The 13,603-nt window shown below is 58.7% G+C and overlaps 1 protein-coding gene across 4 annotated transcripts in view; it reads left to right on the top strand.

The window, feature by feature from the left end:
* Positions 1-10,889, top strand: part of ANKS1A (ankyrin repeat and sterile alpha motif domain containing 1A) — a 168,744-nt gene extending 157,855 nt beyond the window's left edge. For 3 of the 4 annotated variants that reach the window (XM_040249062.1, XM_040249060.1, XM_040249063.1), the window contains 10 exons: positions 1,475-1,573; positions 2,283-2,435; positions 2,556-2,663; positions 3,646-3,810; positions 4,512-4,637; positions 4,799-4,870; positions 4,997-5,083; positions 5,521-5,658; positions 6,502-6,672; positions 7,299-10,889. In XM_040249062.1, the coding sequence (XP_040104996.1) occupies positions 1,475-1,573; positions 2,283-2,435; positions 2,556-2,663; positions 3,646-3,810; positions 4,512-4,637; positions 4,799-4,870; positions 4,997-5,083; positions 5,521-5,658; positions 6,502-6,672; positions 7,299-7,418 (1,239 nt within the window). In that variant the 3' untranslated portion in view covers positions 7,419-10,889. The remainder of the gene's footprint in view (positions 1-1,474; positions 1,574-2,282; positions 2,436-2,555; positions 2,664-3,645; positions 3,811-4,511; positions 4,638-4,798; positions 4,871-4,996; positions 5,084-5,520; positions 5,659-6,501; positions 6,673-7,298) is intronic. The other variant, XM_040249061.1, reaches the window with a different exon arrangement.
* Positions 10,890-13,603: the final 2,714 nt, after the last annotated feature.

Here is a 13,603-nt window from a genome sequence, read left to right as displayed (position 1 = left end):
CTTGCCTCCTTTGCCACAGATTACGTGACCATATAAGTGTGGGTTTATTTCTGGGTGCTCTGTTCTGTTCCATCAATCTACGCATCTGTTTTTGTGCCAGAGCCATACTGTTTTGATTACTGCAATTTTGTAGTATGGTCTGAAGACAGGGAGTGATACCTCCAGCTTTGTTCTTCTTTCTCGAGAATGGTTTGGCAGCAGTCTCTCTTCTTGATAACCACCATAGAACGATGCACATAGAGGGGGGTTTGTGCAGCACCACTTGTAAAAGCAGAAATTGGAAGCAGTCATCCTTCAACACAGAACTGGTGTAAAAATCTATAATATTGTTTAATAAATGTATAATCATCCATGACCTCGATGATGATGCCCCTTTAAAAGAAAGGACAGGTCCCCAGACACTGATGCAGAGTGATCTCCTGTATATACTAAGTCATTATGGATGTGTGTACAGGAATCGCCCTCATGCAGGAGTCAAGTGTGCATGTGTCCGTGCCCAGCTGGGGTCTGCAGGGACATCCGGGAAAGTGGGGGCCGTTGCTCTTGGGGGCTGGGGCTCTGTAGCCGAGAGACAGGCAGAGCGCATGACTTTTCATATATCATAATCTGAAAAAAAAACACCTATCTTATGACACCACTGTGAGTAATTAAAGACAGCACGATAGGGGTTAGGAGTGGTGAGTGCAGTCAGACCATCTCAGATCCTAGCCCCACCACGAGGTGTGTGACTTTGGATGTGTTTCTGACCTCTGTGTGCCTCAGTTTCCTTCTCTGTAAAATGGGGATGCAAACAGAACCTAACGCAGGGCTGTGAGCCTGAAGTGGGCAGGTGCACGTGAAAGCTCCTGGTCCCTGTCACACAGCAAGGATGCGGCAAACACCAGCCACCCTCCGTGTCAGCCCCACTGCCCCTCCCTCTGCTCCCAGGCAGGTCTCCGCTTTGAGACTCCTCTCCTCCCTGAGACTCCTCTCCTTGGGTGCCTGCCCCTGCCACCCACCCAGGGTGGCTGTTTTAACCTAAAATCACAAAATCATATCTGTAAGGAATCTGGAAATTAATCCTGTTCTTCACCTTGGGGGGAGGGCCTCCCTTGGGGCTCAGCTGGAAAAGAATCCACCTGCAGTGTGGGAGACCTGGGTCCATGAGGTTGCAAAGAGTCGGATACGATCACCTCGGGGAGTTGTCAGATCTACCCCCCAGGTAAATGCACAGGGGCTCAGGTGGGCGAGGGCCTGTGCGCTGCCTGCTGTGGCCCGGGTCAGCGCCCTGGAGCCGCTCAGGACAGGTGGGCAGCCGGGCAGGTTTGTCTTCCTGCTATACAAGGCCCAATGTAGCCCAGCCTGGCCTCGCAGGGCGCCCCGGGGCTCACGCCCTGGTGGTGCTGGTGGTGAAGAAGAACTTGGCAAGGAGCCATAACAGGCTGGCCTCACAGCCTCATGCAGGAGACCCTCACGTTCTCTTTTCTGCTCTCAGGGGCCTAACGTGATGGAAGATCAGGACCTGCGGGAAATCGGCATCAGTGATGCGCAGCACAGGCGGAAGCTGCTCCAGGCCGCACGGTCCCTGCCCAAGGTGCCACCCGCAGCGCCTCGGCCTCAGCGAGGGGCAGGGCGGGCTTGGGGGCCACCAAGGGGGGTGTGCCCCATCCTGGGAGCCCCAGGGACAGTGCACACCTAGTCTGGCCTCAGGAACAGGTCGTCTGGCATGGAGCCTGGTGCCCGCAGGCGTGGCCCATCACCTGGAGGCCAAGCCCTCCCCCCAAGGCCCAGGGTGCGAGGCAGCACAGGAAGCGGTCTTTGCCTGGGGGGCTGTGGGCGGTAGGCCCGAGCCTCTCTTCAGCTCTGCTGGCGCAGAGTCCCCTGGTCCCTTCTGCCAAGGTCTGAGGACGCACAGACGAGTCCCAGCAGGGAGGCCAGCACCCGCCCCACAGACGCACACCATCTCCTTGTCCCGCCAGGTCCGTGACTGTGTTGGGCTTAGAAGGGGCCTCACAGACCGTCCTCCCCATCTGGCCTCACCTGACAGGGCACCTGCCTTTCTAACTGATTTCCCGCCTCAGCTGGGCCCTGATTCAGCAGACCTGGGGTGCCCGGGTGGTCCCAGGTGAGGCCAGAGCTGAGGCGGAGATGGCTGTGTGGGCCGAGGCACCCGGGTGCTGAGCCCATAGGCCCTTGATGGTCCTCAGGCGCCATTCAACCCCTACCCCAGCCTCCAAGGCGGTCTCACGTGCCCGGGGTCCCTGCGGTCCTCGTCAGGCCTGCCTCCTGTCCTCACTGCACAGGTGAAGGCGCTGGGCTGCGGCGGGACTAGCCCCGCGTCAGTGCCCTCCTGGCTGGGCTCGCTGGGGCTTCAGGACTACGTCCAGTCCTTCCTGTCGAGTGGCTACAGCTCCACTGACGCTGTGAAGAACCTCTGGGAGCTGGAGCTTGTCAACGTGAGTGCGGTTCTGCTCAAGCCCGGCGGGTCAGTCCTGAGCCATCAGTGTCCCTGGCTGCCCTGTGGCGGGGCTGGGGGCCCAGGCGTCCCCTGACCACTCCCCGCCCCGCCCCCCCAGGTCCTGAAGGTGCACCTGCTCGGCCATCGCAAGCGCATCATTGCCTCCCTGGCGGACAGACCCTACGAGGAGCCACCCCAGAAGCCCCCACGGTTCTCCCAGCTGAGAGTGAGTGGGGTGGGTGGAGAGGGAGGCGTGTGTGCTTTAGGAATTGAAAAGAATCCTTTAGGAATTTCTCAGAGACAGTGTCACCTCTGTAGGAAAGGAGCAGCTGAGCTGATCCCTCTCCTCCCAGTGTTGGGGTCAAGTGTTGGGAAAGTCAGGAAAACAAATATCCGAATCCCAAACGGCTAGGGCCATGTCTGAATGGGGATTGGAGTCCCCTCGGGTGGTTTGACATGAGCCGGAGACAAAGCCTGGAACACAGCAGGGCTGGGCCTTCCTCCGTTTCTTAAGGAAATCTCTGTGATTTTTATTTTTTATTTTTTATTTTTTTTTCTGTGATTTTTAAAACCTCACAGATGTTTTGTTGCTCAATACAGGTAATTTCTGACTCAGGTTAGACTGTGAGCCTGTGGTTCAGGATGACTCTCCGCAGACCTGCAGGGTTGCTGGTGGGCAGTGGGTGGGCCCTGGGCTAGAGTCTCAGCCTCAAAGTGGGCATGGTTTCACCCTTTCACACATGAGGAAGTCAGGGCCCAGGCTGGTTCCAAGGCCAGATGCTCCGCTAACATTCAGACATGGAAACCAAGGAGACACGGTGCCTATCGGGAGCACAGTGTCTTCTCAGGAGGGACCCTGAGATTGAGTCACGCATCCCTGGGACCTGCGATCAGCTGTGCCAGACAGTTTTCTCTTTGAGAAGGTGGAGCGCACTTCCCCGCCCTACAACCACCCCTCTTCCCTGCGCGCTCTGGGCTGCAGGCTATGCTCGGGACTGGCTGCCCACCTACAGGGCCCGGTTGTCAGGGCTTTCTGGACGGAGGAGTCTGGCCCCTGATGCCCAGCTCCTGCCCTTTCTCACCGACTCTCCCCTGGAGCTAGGCCCCGATACCGGTTTCTCACTGATACCCCCTGGGGCTGGACCCCAATATTGGCAGCCTGAGGCCCGGCCGGGCGGTCCCCAGACTCACAGCTCTCTCTGCCGCAGTGCCAGGACCTGTTCTCGCAGACGTCATCCCCACTGAGCCAGAACGACTCCTGTGCTGGGCGGTCAGCTGACCTGCTGCTGCCTCCTGGGGACACGGGCAGGAGGCCACACGACAGCTTGCATGAGCCTGCGGTGCCCTCTCGGGCAGAGCGCTTCAGAATCCAGGTGAGCGGGGGGCCCAGACGGGGTCCCTGCACCCCTCCCGGCAGGACAGGGTTCCCCCTGCCTGGCGCAGGCTGCAGGCTTCATCCCGCCCCCTAGCTGTGGCCTGGCCTGCGTCCCCCACAGGGCGAGCCTTTGCTCCGTGTCTCTGACCCGCTTCTTGTGACGCACTCGTCTCAGTTCTGGCCTCTGAGGAGTCCCCGCACCTTTGCACCAGCACAACTGAATTTTACAAGATTCAAAAAGCATGTTGTCTGGCAGTCTTAGTGACTCTGTATCAAGACTTTCCATTTTGCTGGGAGTCCTGAATTTCCCTTCGTCCCCATGCCTTCCACCTGTGCCCTAGTTGAGGACCCCATCATCTGGCCCACGGTGGCCTCCCACCCCCCTGCACCCTGACTCTTGTCACAAGGACCCCATAAAGCACATCCGGAGACATCCTTGCCCCTCCACTACCCCAGGATCAGATCATCTCCGACACCACAGAGCCTTCCACGTGGAGCTGCTCACAGATGAGTGGCTGAGGTCCCGGCTTCCCTACCTGTTCTCAGCCTGGACACGCCTCGCCTCTGCCCCAGCCCATCTGAAGGGCTGGTCTGCCTCTGCCCTGGAGCTCCCGGAGGTGGCTGGCAGGCCAGAGCCAGGTGGGGCGCTCGGGAGCCCCTAGAGCGGCAGGCTGACCTGGGGCCCCTCATGTTCTGCAGGAGGAGCACCGAGAGGCCAAGCTGACCCTCCGGCCCCCCAGCCTGGCCGCCCCCTACGCCCCTGTGCAGAGCTGGCAACACCAGCCGGAGAAACTCATCTTCGAGTCCTGCGGTTACGAAGCCAACGTGAGTAACCCCTACCTCCAGCGCAGGGCCCCATGCTGTTCTCAGCTCTTCAGCCGTCCGGCATTGCGGGGAGAGGAGCCATGGGAGAGGGCCCAGATCGGCTGGGCGGTCCCAGCACGGTGACACGGACAGCTGAATGTGCCCACTGCTCGCTCCCACAGTATCTGGGCTCCATGTTGATCAAAGATCTGCGAGGGACAGAGTCCACACAAGACGCCTGTGCCAAGATGCGGGTAGGCTGTCGCGGGCGGTGGGGTACTGGGCGCGGCCAGGACGGCAGGCAGCGGATGGTGGCGTGAGCTGCAGTTGCGGGACCCCGCCCTGAGGAGCAGCGTTGACAGGCCTTCCATTCACTGTAGAAATCCACGGAGCACATGAGGAAGATCCCCACCATCGTCCTGTCCATCACGTACAAAGGGGTCAAGTTCATCGATGCCTCCAACAAGGTGTGTCCCTCTCCCGTCCCTCACCCCTGCCAGCAGGGTGCCTTCCTCAGAACCTCCCCGCCTGTTCCCACCTCCGCCCCTGGCCCGTGTCAGTCTCTCACGCACCCCCTTACCTGGGTCCCAGGGGACAGCTTGTCTTCCTCAGCGTGGGCTCCACTGGCCCCTTCGCTGCCCACAGGCCTTAGAGAGCGCAGGACACCCCCAGGCCCCACGCTCGGGCCCTAGAGGGCAGGAGGGGGCTGGATGTGAACATTTACTCCCTCGGCTGCTGTGGACAGGGGTGGAGACCCCAAACCTAAATCAGAGGAGATTAGGCGCCACCCTCAACCCCCTCGCCCCCAGAGAGCAGATGAGGAAGTGGCGTTTGGCCAACGCCCTGGGCTGGGACAGAAAAGTAGTGCTGGTGACGGGGCACTGCAGAGCTGCTTTCTCCGCAGAACGTCATCGCCGAGCACGAGATCCGGAACATTTCCTGCGCGGCTCAGGACCCAGAGGACCTGTGCGCCTTTGCCTACGTCACCAAGGACCTGCAGACTGGCCACCATTACTGCCACGTCTTCAGCACGGTGGATGTGGTAGGTGGAGGCCATGCGGCCCGCACACTGGGTGCTGGCACCTGGCGGGCACGGAGCCGCGCCTGTCAGGAGCGAACGCCCGGCGCACAGAGCAGCACAGCGGCTCGCCCAGGGTTCTAGTGACAGCACTTGCCCTGCTTCTGGCCACGCGTGTGTTCCCAGGCCAGGGCTGCACCTCCCCTGGCTGTGGCTGACTCTCCCGCGGGGCCGTCTTCCTGAAAAGCCCTCCACCAACAGGGAGTCTCCTTCCCCCAGAGCCCAGCTTGGGCTGCGCCCTGGTGCTGCTGGGCTGACGGGAGGTGTTTGCCCGCTGCCCCTGGGGAGTGGACGCGTGACCCGGGTGGCGGCCCCGAGACGGGGGCTGTGCCAGGCCTGCTGCCCCCAGGTCTTCAGGGCCCCACCCAGGACCTCTGTTGGTGCTCTGGGCCCGGCCACGGCCTCTGGGCTTTGACACACGCTGGCTTGTGAGCTAGGAACTCCCCTCCCTGCTCCACACCTGCACAGCAGGACAGAGTATAACTATTTCAGGGCTTGTTCTAAAGAGGAAGTCCCCCAGAAGGTGCCCGGCCCAGTTCCTACAGCTCACCTTCCCTGTCATTTCTGGGCACCACGCCCTGAAGCCACAGGGACCCCCAGGGCTCATCTCTCGAGTGGAATCACCCACAAGGAAACCAAGTGTGCGCTTTGTTCAGACTGTTCCTCGGGACACACATCACTTCCAGTGCAGCCCTTCCCTGCACCTCTGTGCTGCTGCCCAGCCTGTGTGGGTCCCGGGGGGTCAGGGGAGCATCAGGGCGGTGCTCCCCGCTCCCTCCTTTCACCCTGTGCCCTGCCTCCTCCCAGAACCTGACCTATGAGATCATCCTGACGCTGGGCCAAGCATTCGAGGTGGCCTACCAGCTGGCCCTGCAGGCCCAGAAGTCCAGGCCGATGGGGGCCTCTGCCGTTGAGGTGATCGAGACCAGATCTTCCAAGCCGGTGCCGAAGCCCCGGGTGGGCGTGAGGAAGTCAGCGGTACGTGGGCCTCGGGGCCCAGGGCCCCGGGAGGAGCGGGGTGGAGGGTCTGGTGCGGCTGTGACCCTGCCCGTGTCTGTCTGCTTCGCTCCGCGCCTCAGGTGCCGCCGTCCCCTGACAGTCGCTGTTGTCCCTGTCACACCCGCCCCGCCCACCGTCCTTCGTACCTCCCGCTGCCGTCTGTTAGTCCTGGAGTCAAGGTCTCTACACCTGCTGTGTGTGTCAGTCTCCCCGCGGGACCGTGAGCTCCTGGAGACTCTGGCGCCCCCCGACCCGTGTGCCCGTCTTCCCTGAGCTGCCCTGCACCCCCCTCTGTGCTGTGGCCTGTCTCTCTGCTGTGTGTCCTCCTCTCTCCAGAGGTCAGGGTGCCCGCTGTGGTCTTGCCCCGGGGAGCTCTCTGGCCCCACGGTTTGGGTTTTCCAACCCCTTCCCCGCTTCCTGTGCCAGGAACCGCCCAGGGACCCCAGCTGTTCCACGCCCCCGGGAGACAGCCTCCTGGGACGCTTCTGCGAGGTGCCCCTCCTGCTCCCCACCCCGAGAGCCGGCTCTCTGGCGGAGAACAGGGCACTCCCGGGGACACGGATGCCAGTGTGGCCCCTCTGACCCTGCCCCCTCCTCCTTGGCAGCTGGAGCCTCCTGACACGGACCCCGACGCCCAGTCCCACGCCAGCGTCTCCTGGGTCGTGGACCCCAAGCCAGACTCTAAGCGGAGCCTCAGCACCAAGTACGAGACCACTATCTTCTAAGCACCCGCCCCGCCTCCACTAGTCTCACGTGCCTTCCGGCGCCTCTCTGCTCTTCTCAGCTCTCCTTCCACCCACTGAGGCCAAGGCCCTATACCCGCCCCAGGCCTCCCCTCCCGCGTCAGCTCACACACACCCCCCCCCCCCCCCCCCACCCACCCCCGCCCCGCCACCGGACACTGTGAACCCCGCCTTGGTTGAGGATGGCTTGGCGAGGGGCGAGTTGCCTTTGAGGTTGGGCAGCGGGAGGGCGGCATGCTGGATCCCGAGGGAGGCCGTCTCCGGGCAGCGGCCCCCCCCGACGGGGCGGGGCTCCCTTCCGGCTCCTCCCCCAGCTTGAGTCTCATGCTGCCAAGAGCTCGCCACGCCTCTCCCGCGACAACCAGCCACTGTGACCGCCTGGGGCCAGAGCCCCTGCACGCTGTTCGTGCTGGCCTGCGGCCTGTCTTCCTGCCCTGAGACCCTCAGCTCAGCGCTGCGGCTGGGCCGGGGTCAGCCCGCTGTGAGGGCCCTGGGGCACATGCCTGGCTTCAAAGCCTGGGACACCCACAGGCTGGCTCCACGCACCTGGAGTCTGTGTCTCGGGGGTCTTAAGCTGCGTGGAGTGGGATGGCTCCTCACGCCTTGGCCGGGGAGTGACAGGCGGAAGAGGAAGGCCGCCCTGTGGGACCCGCAGGAGGGGGTCAGTGCCCTGCATCTCTTCGCCTCAGGACGGCGCCGCTCGAGGGCGGTGACCTGGGCGGGGCAGTGCTTGCTGGAGCTTCTCCGTGGTGTGGGGATCAGGGCGGTCAGCAGCGGGGAAGGCGGCGCGGAGGCTGTGGAGGCCCGGCGCCCTTGCTGGGGGAGAGCCGCGGTTCCACTGGGGGGAAGCACAGCACGGAGCGCGACCCGGGAGCACCGCCGCTCAGTGGCGGCGGTTCCTTTAGAGCCGAAACCCAGTGGACAAGCCGAGGTGGGTCTCCTGCCTCCTGCCCTCGTGCCTTCCGAGCAGATGCCTGAGCCACGGAGGGTGCTCGGGGAGGCCGCGAGGGGCCTTCTGTTCTGCCTCCCTGTTTCCTCTCCGTCTCCTCCACTGTGTGCAGCCCCTTTGGTTAATCTTTTCCTCCCCCCGTTGTGTTTGCTTCTGCCAAGCTGAGCCACCGAGGAACCGACTGTGATGCAGAAACAGCCGTGCGGAGCACAGGCTCCTGCCACCGCCGCTGCCACCGCCGCCTCACCTGCATTGGAGACCCAGGCCCACCTCTGCCCGCAGGACTCCTCCCGGCTGTGGGCCCGGGCCAGCCTCCAGGCCTCGTGGAGGGAGCCCTGCCCCGGTGCCGAACAGCCCTCCAGCCTCTAGCAGATGAGACTGGGACTCCAGAGACCCTAGAAGTGACTTGTCCAGAAAACGTTTTTTAATAGAAAAAATTTTTTTTATAAAATTAGCTTTTAACACTTGGCTCAAACCTCTAGGTTAAACTGCCAATCTTTAGAGCAGTGGCCATACGGTCCGAGGGTAGTGGGCCTCTGTCCTCAGGCCGGGGCGTGAGCGCTCTTGGGCAGCTCCGAGAGGAGACGCTGGGTGACCCTAGTGGCCCGACAGCCCACTCCTTTCTGAGCCGCACACGCGGTTTCTCGTCCCCGCCCGGAGCCGAGCACGGCTGCGGCGGCTTCCACTCCGTCCGCGGCGGGCCGGGCAGAGGACAAGCAGGTCCCGGGCCGCCGTGGTCAGAACACCGCCCTGGGCTGCAGGCCACGGGCCCTCCAGTGACCTCAGGCCGGACGAGTCAGATCAGAAAGGAGAGGAAGCAGCTGTGTTTGTCTTGGGCATTAACGGGTAGGTCAGCTGAGGCGGCTGCCTGCAGGTGTGTGATTTATCTAATCAGGTGTGTGTGATTAGTACTCACTTTGGTCTGACTGTCCTCCTTTCAGCTCTTGGCTCACCCCAGGCTCTGAGGGCGGAGAGGGCTGGGCGCGGAGGCAGTTTGCTCCCCCAGTGTGGCCTCCAGGGCCGGCAGTGCCGCTGCCTGAGCCATCCTGCTGGCCGGCTTTGCTTTGCACCTTTGGTTGCGTCGCTGCTCCTGGAGGCAGTAGAATGGGAGGATCTCGTTCCTTGCGGCTGGACCAGGTCAGCTGCGTGTCTAGCAGCTCCCAGAGCAGAGCCTTTCCTCCCCAAGCAGGCCCCCCGCTTTGCAGGCACGGTGCAGTCGGTCCTGGGGTCAGTAGGTCCAAGGCCTTGGCAGCACCCCACCCCCCGGCCGAGAGCTCCGGGGGCAGGGGGTGCGGGCCTGGTGGGTTCCCTGCACCGTCCACACCACAGGCCCAGGGGGTCGCCCTTACTCTGGGCTGGAGACAGGTGGTCCTGCCCTTTCGGTACTAAACAAAGACCTCAACACCGGAAGTCTGACTTCGTGTCCTGCTGCCAGGGCCTGACGGTTCTACTGTGCAGTATTCAGCCTCTCCTTCTTCCAGGGATGGACAAGGAGCCCAAGCTGGGTGGGGAGACCGTGGGTCCAGCCACAGCACATGTGCTGTGCCCTCTTCCTCCTGAGGAAGGCGGGTCTCCTCTAAGTAGGCCCCTCGTGGTGGGTGGTGGATCCATAAAGAAAACTGTAGACACTACGATGAGTTCCTCAAGCTGTTTTTTGTTTTTGTTTTTATGTTCTAGGTAGGTGTCTCCTCCTCTTGAAGCTGCTATATCTTCTTTATTTATTCAGGGTGTTTTCATATTGGAAAGCCTTGGCTAATCTGCTCTGGATTTTGAGATTGGTTTATTTCTCAGTAGTCAAAAAGGGAGGGGCTAGATCTTTTTTACTCCTCCTCTGGGACAGGTACTCTCCCTTCCCTAGAAAGAAATATTATAACATTGAGGACAGGCTTCACACGGAGAAGCCTCGCTTCTGCACGCAAACACAGCCCCGTTCTGAACCGAGCAGGCCCTTCAGGCAGGACTGGAGATGGGGGTGCTCTCTGGTCCGCCCTCCTCCTCGCAGCTGCTCCGAGTGAGCGGGGCTTCCTTCCAGACAGGCTCTGCCTCTGTGATGCTCACACCCCTCCAGGGCCTCCAGCTGCAGCTCTGGGGAGTCCCTCGAGAAGCCTGGGGCTAAGCAGGCCAGTCTGCCCTCAGCCCGTGTCGGGGGTGCCCAGGCCTGCAGGACGACTGTCAGACGCAGTTCACAAAGTGTTGTCTCTAACGGTGTGGCAATGGGACTGAATTGTAATAAAATGTTATTTAATCTTTGTCTCTGTATTTTGATACTTGAATGACTTCCCCTTCTATTTTACTGTACATATAATTGTTAATCTGTCCGATTTTGTCTAAATTACGAACATCTTGTGGTACCAAGCGTAACCGACCTGTGCGACAGCATAGACTGACCTCACTACATGAGAGAGTGTAAATATTCCTGGGCTTTTGGCTTTGGTTTTGTTATTTTCGAAACTGTACAACTTAGAACAGACTGAATTAATAAATGAGAGGTGACATGAAGCCAGCCTTACGTTGTGGAGTCTGAGTTGGAATGTTTCCTGACAGTTTTCCAGCAGAAGCGCAGACACAGGCCAGCTGCTGGCTCGGGGTGCTAAGGAGGATCCACTCTGCTTGGCTGGCACCAGTCTGGGGCACCAGCTCCACCCGGCTCTCTCCAACAGGAAGGGCTGCTGGTCAGCGTTGACCCTGCTCTGGTGTGAGGGCCCTGTCGTCACCTTCCCCTCCTCAGGTTCGGCTGGTCTGAACACCGAGCAGGGCCTGGGCTGGTCGCCCACAGACATGACTGAATGCCAGTGTTATCAGGCCATGGGAGTCGAGAGCTCTGGAAGGAGAGTCTCCTTCAGGAATGCATTCGATTGTGGAGGCAAAGTTTTACACAGACAACTAGCTACCAGCCCAAGGCCACACAACGAGGCTCTCCAGACATCCTGAGCTCTGGGGATGGGAGGGACCCAGTGCTCGCCAAGCCGGCTGGCACCTGGGCTGTTGGTCAAGAGAGCATTAGAAAGACAGAGGCAGCACTGACAACCCCAACAACTGCCCCATCAGCCCTCACCCCTGCCTGGGTATTGCCTTCTCTGCAGAGAAGGAAACAGGCTCAGAGAGGTTAAAATGCCCATCCAGGGCTAGCCAGAGGCACCTAGAAACCCTCTAGTCCAGTGATGTCCAGCTGTCCTAGTTTGTGTTGGGCACCCAGGCCTGCCAGGCCATAGACTGCACTTGACCGAGGAGGAGCCAGAGCTGGACTGCAGGGAGAGGCACAAGGGTGGGGGGGCGGCCTCACAGTCGGGGTGGAGGGACACATCCCACAATGCATCGGTCCACGCTCCCATCTCTACCCCCTGCTCCTCAGGACCTGGAAGCAGAAGCAGGGGCCAGGAATTGGGCACTGCCTCCAATGCCCATGCTTGCATTGTAGACCCCAGACCAGGCCTCCACATGCCCTGCTCCCCATCCTCACCGGTCCCCCTCTCACAGATGTGGCGTGGACCAGTCACCCAGGCAGCAGGGCTGTCAGGACGGAAGGTGCAGTGACCAGAGGGCTGGTCTAGACACCCTCTTGGCCTTGGTGCCTCTGGCCTCCAACCTCGCAAGGGTCCAGGTCCCCCAAAACCCAGTGGGCAGGCCAGCGGGCCTTCTCAGCTCACAGCATTGGCCATTACAACCAGCAGCTGCGGGGTCTCAACTCCACTGCCCAGCACAGCCCCTGAAGCTCTGTGACTGCTCTTCTCGGGACTGGCTATTACAAACAGTTACAAACAAGCATGTACCAAATTAAAGAATTTCCTTAACACCATAAAATGTTTATTATTTAGTAAATAGAGCTGGGACAAGCAGGTAGCCGTGGGGGTGGTGGGAACGGTGCAGGGAGATTTATATTACTACTAATACCAAAATTAATTCCAGATGGTTTACATGTTTCAATGTTAAAAACAAACAAAAAAACAACAAAGCTAGAAGAAAGAGAGTTTTTCATAATCTTGGTATGAGAAAGGTCTTTCCAAGCATGTTACATAACTGAGTTCACTTTCTTAAGGATTTATATATTCAACTATATAAAAATCAAACATTTCTGCAAAGCAAAATGCATCATTACTAAAACAACTGAGAACAGTCTTTGCACCACATGTATGTAACGAAGGACAACTGGACAACAGTCTCAAAAGTAAATCAACTTCCAGGAAGATCAAGTAGACAGACTTTCCCCTATTCTTGCAAATATAATTAAAACCCTGGCAGACACACCAGTGGGTACAAAGCCCAAACAAAAGCCTGGTCTCAGAGGACAAGGGAAAAAGCAGCCTGGCAAGACAGCTTTTAGACATGGAACTGCTCTAATTCATCCAAGCATCACAGAAAAAAAATCGGCCCCTCCTTCCACAGGCCAGAAAAGGCCAAGTGGTGAGCCTAGACGTCCCTCCTCACCACATATCAAGGTGCCTTAACGCCCTCTGGGGTGGCATTAGAGGAGGCCTAACTGGGAACTTGCAATCACCCAGCAATTAGGTGGGTGCTCTTAACAACAGGAACCAAAATAAAGATCTCAGTGGATGGGCTCAAGAGCAGAATAAACAACAAAGAGAAGAATCCACAAACTAGAGAATAGAACAATAGAAATTACCCAATTAGAAGAACAGAGAAAATAGACTAAAAAAAAAAAAAAAAAAAGGAGTCTCAGGGACCTAACATAAGATCAAACACATATGTCAGCAGAGTCCCAGAAGGAGAGAGTGGGTGGGGCTGAAAGAGACCTCCATGCAATAATGGCTGAAGACTTCTCACTAACCTACAGAATCAAGCTGAGCACACCCCAAACCAGATAAAAAGAAATCCATGCCATCACAATTAATTTTCTGAATATGAAAGACAAAAGAAAAATTCTTAAAAGCAGCAAGAGAAAAATGACATCTCACCTATCAGGGAAAAATAATTTGAATGACAGACAGTTGACTTGTCAGCAGGACTGTGGCCCCCAGAAGGAAGTAGTATATTTTTCCAGTGCTAAAAGAAAAGAACTGTGAAACCAGAATTCTATATCCTGCAAAAATATCCTTCAGGAGTGAAGAAAAAATCAAGACATTCTCAGATGAAGGAAAACTGAGGAACTTATCCAGCAGACCTACCCTAAGAGAATGGTGAAACTTCTCTAAATAGAAAGGAAATGAAAAAGGAAAAAAAAAATGAACCCTGAAAAATCAGGAAGGATAAACATTAAGAA

This window comes from Oryx dammah, unplaced genomic scaffold (assembly GCF_014754425.2).
Source record: "Oryx dammah isolate SB20612 unplaced genomic scaffold, SCBI_Odam_1.1 HiC_scaffold_11, whole genome shotgun sequence".
NCBI classification, from domain to species: Eukaryota; Metazoa; Chordata; class Mammalia; order Artiodactyla; family Bovidae; genus Oryx; species Oryx dammah.
This window is presented reverse-complemented; position numbering and strand designations above follow the sequence as displayed.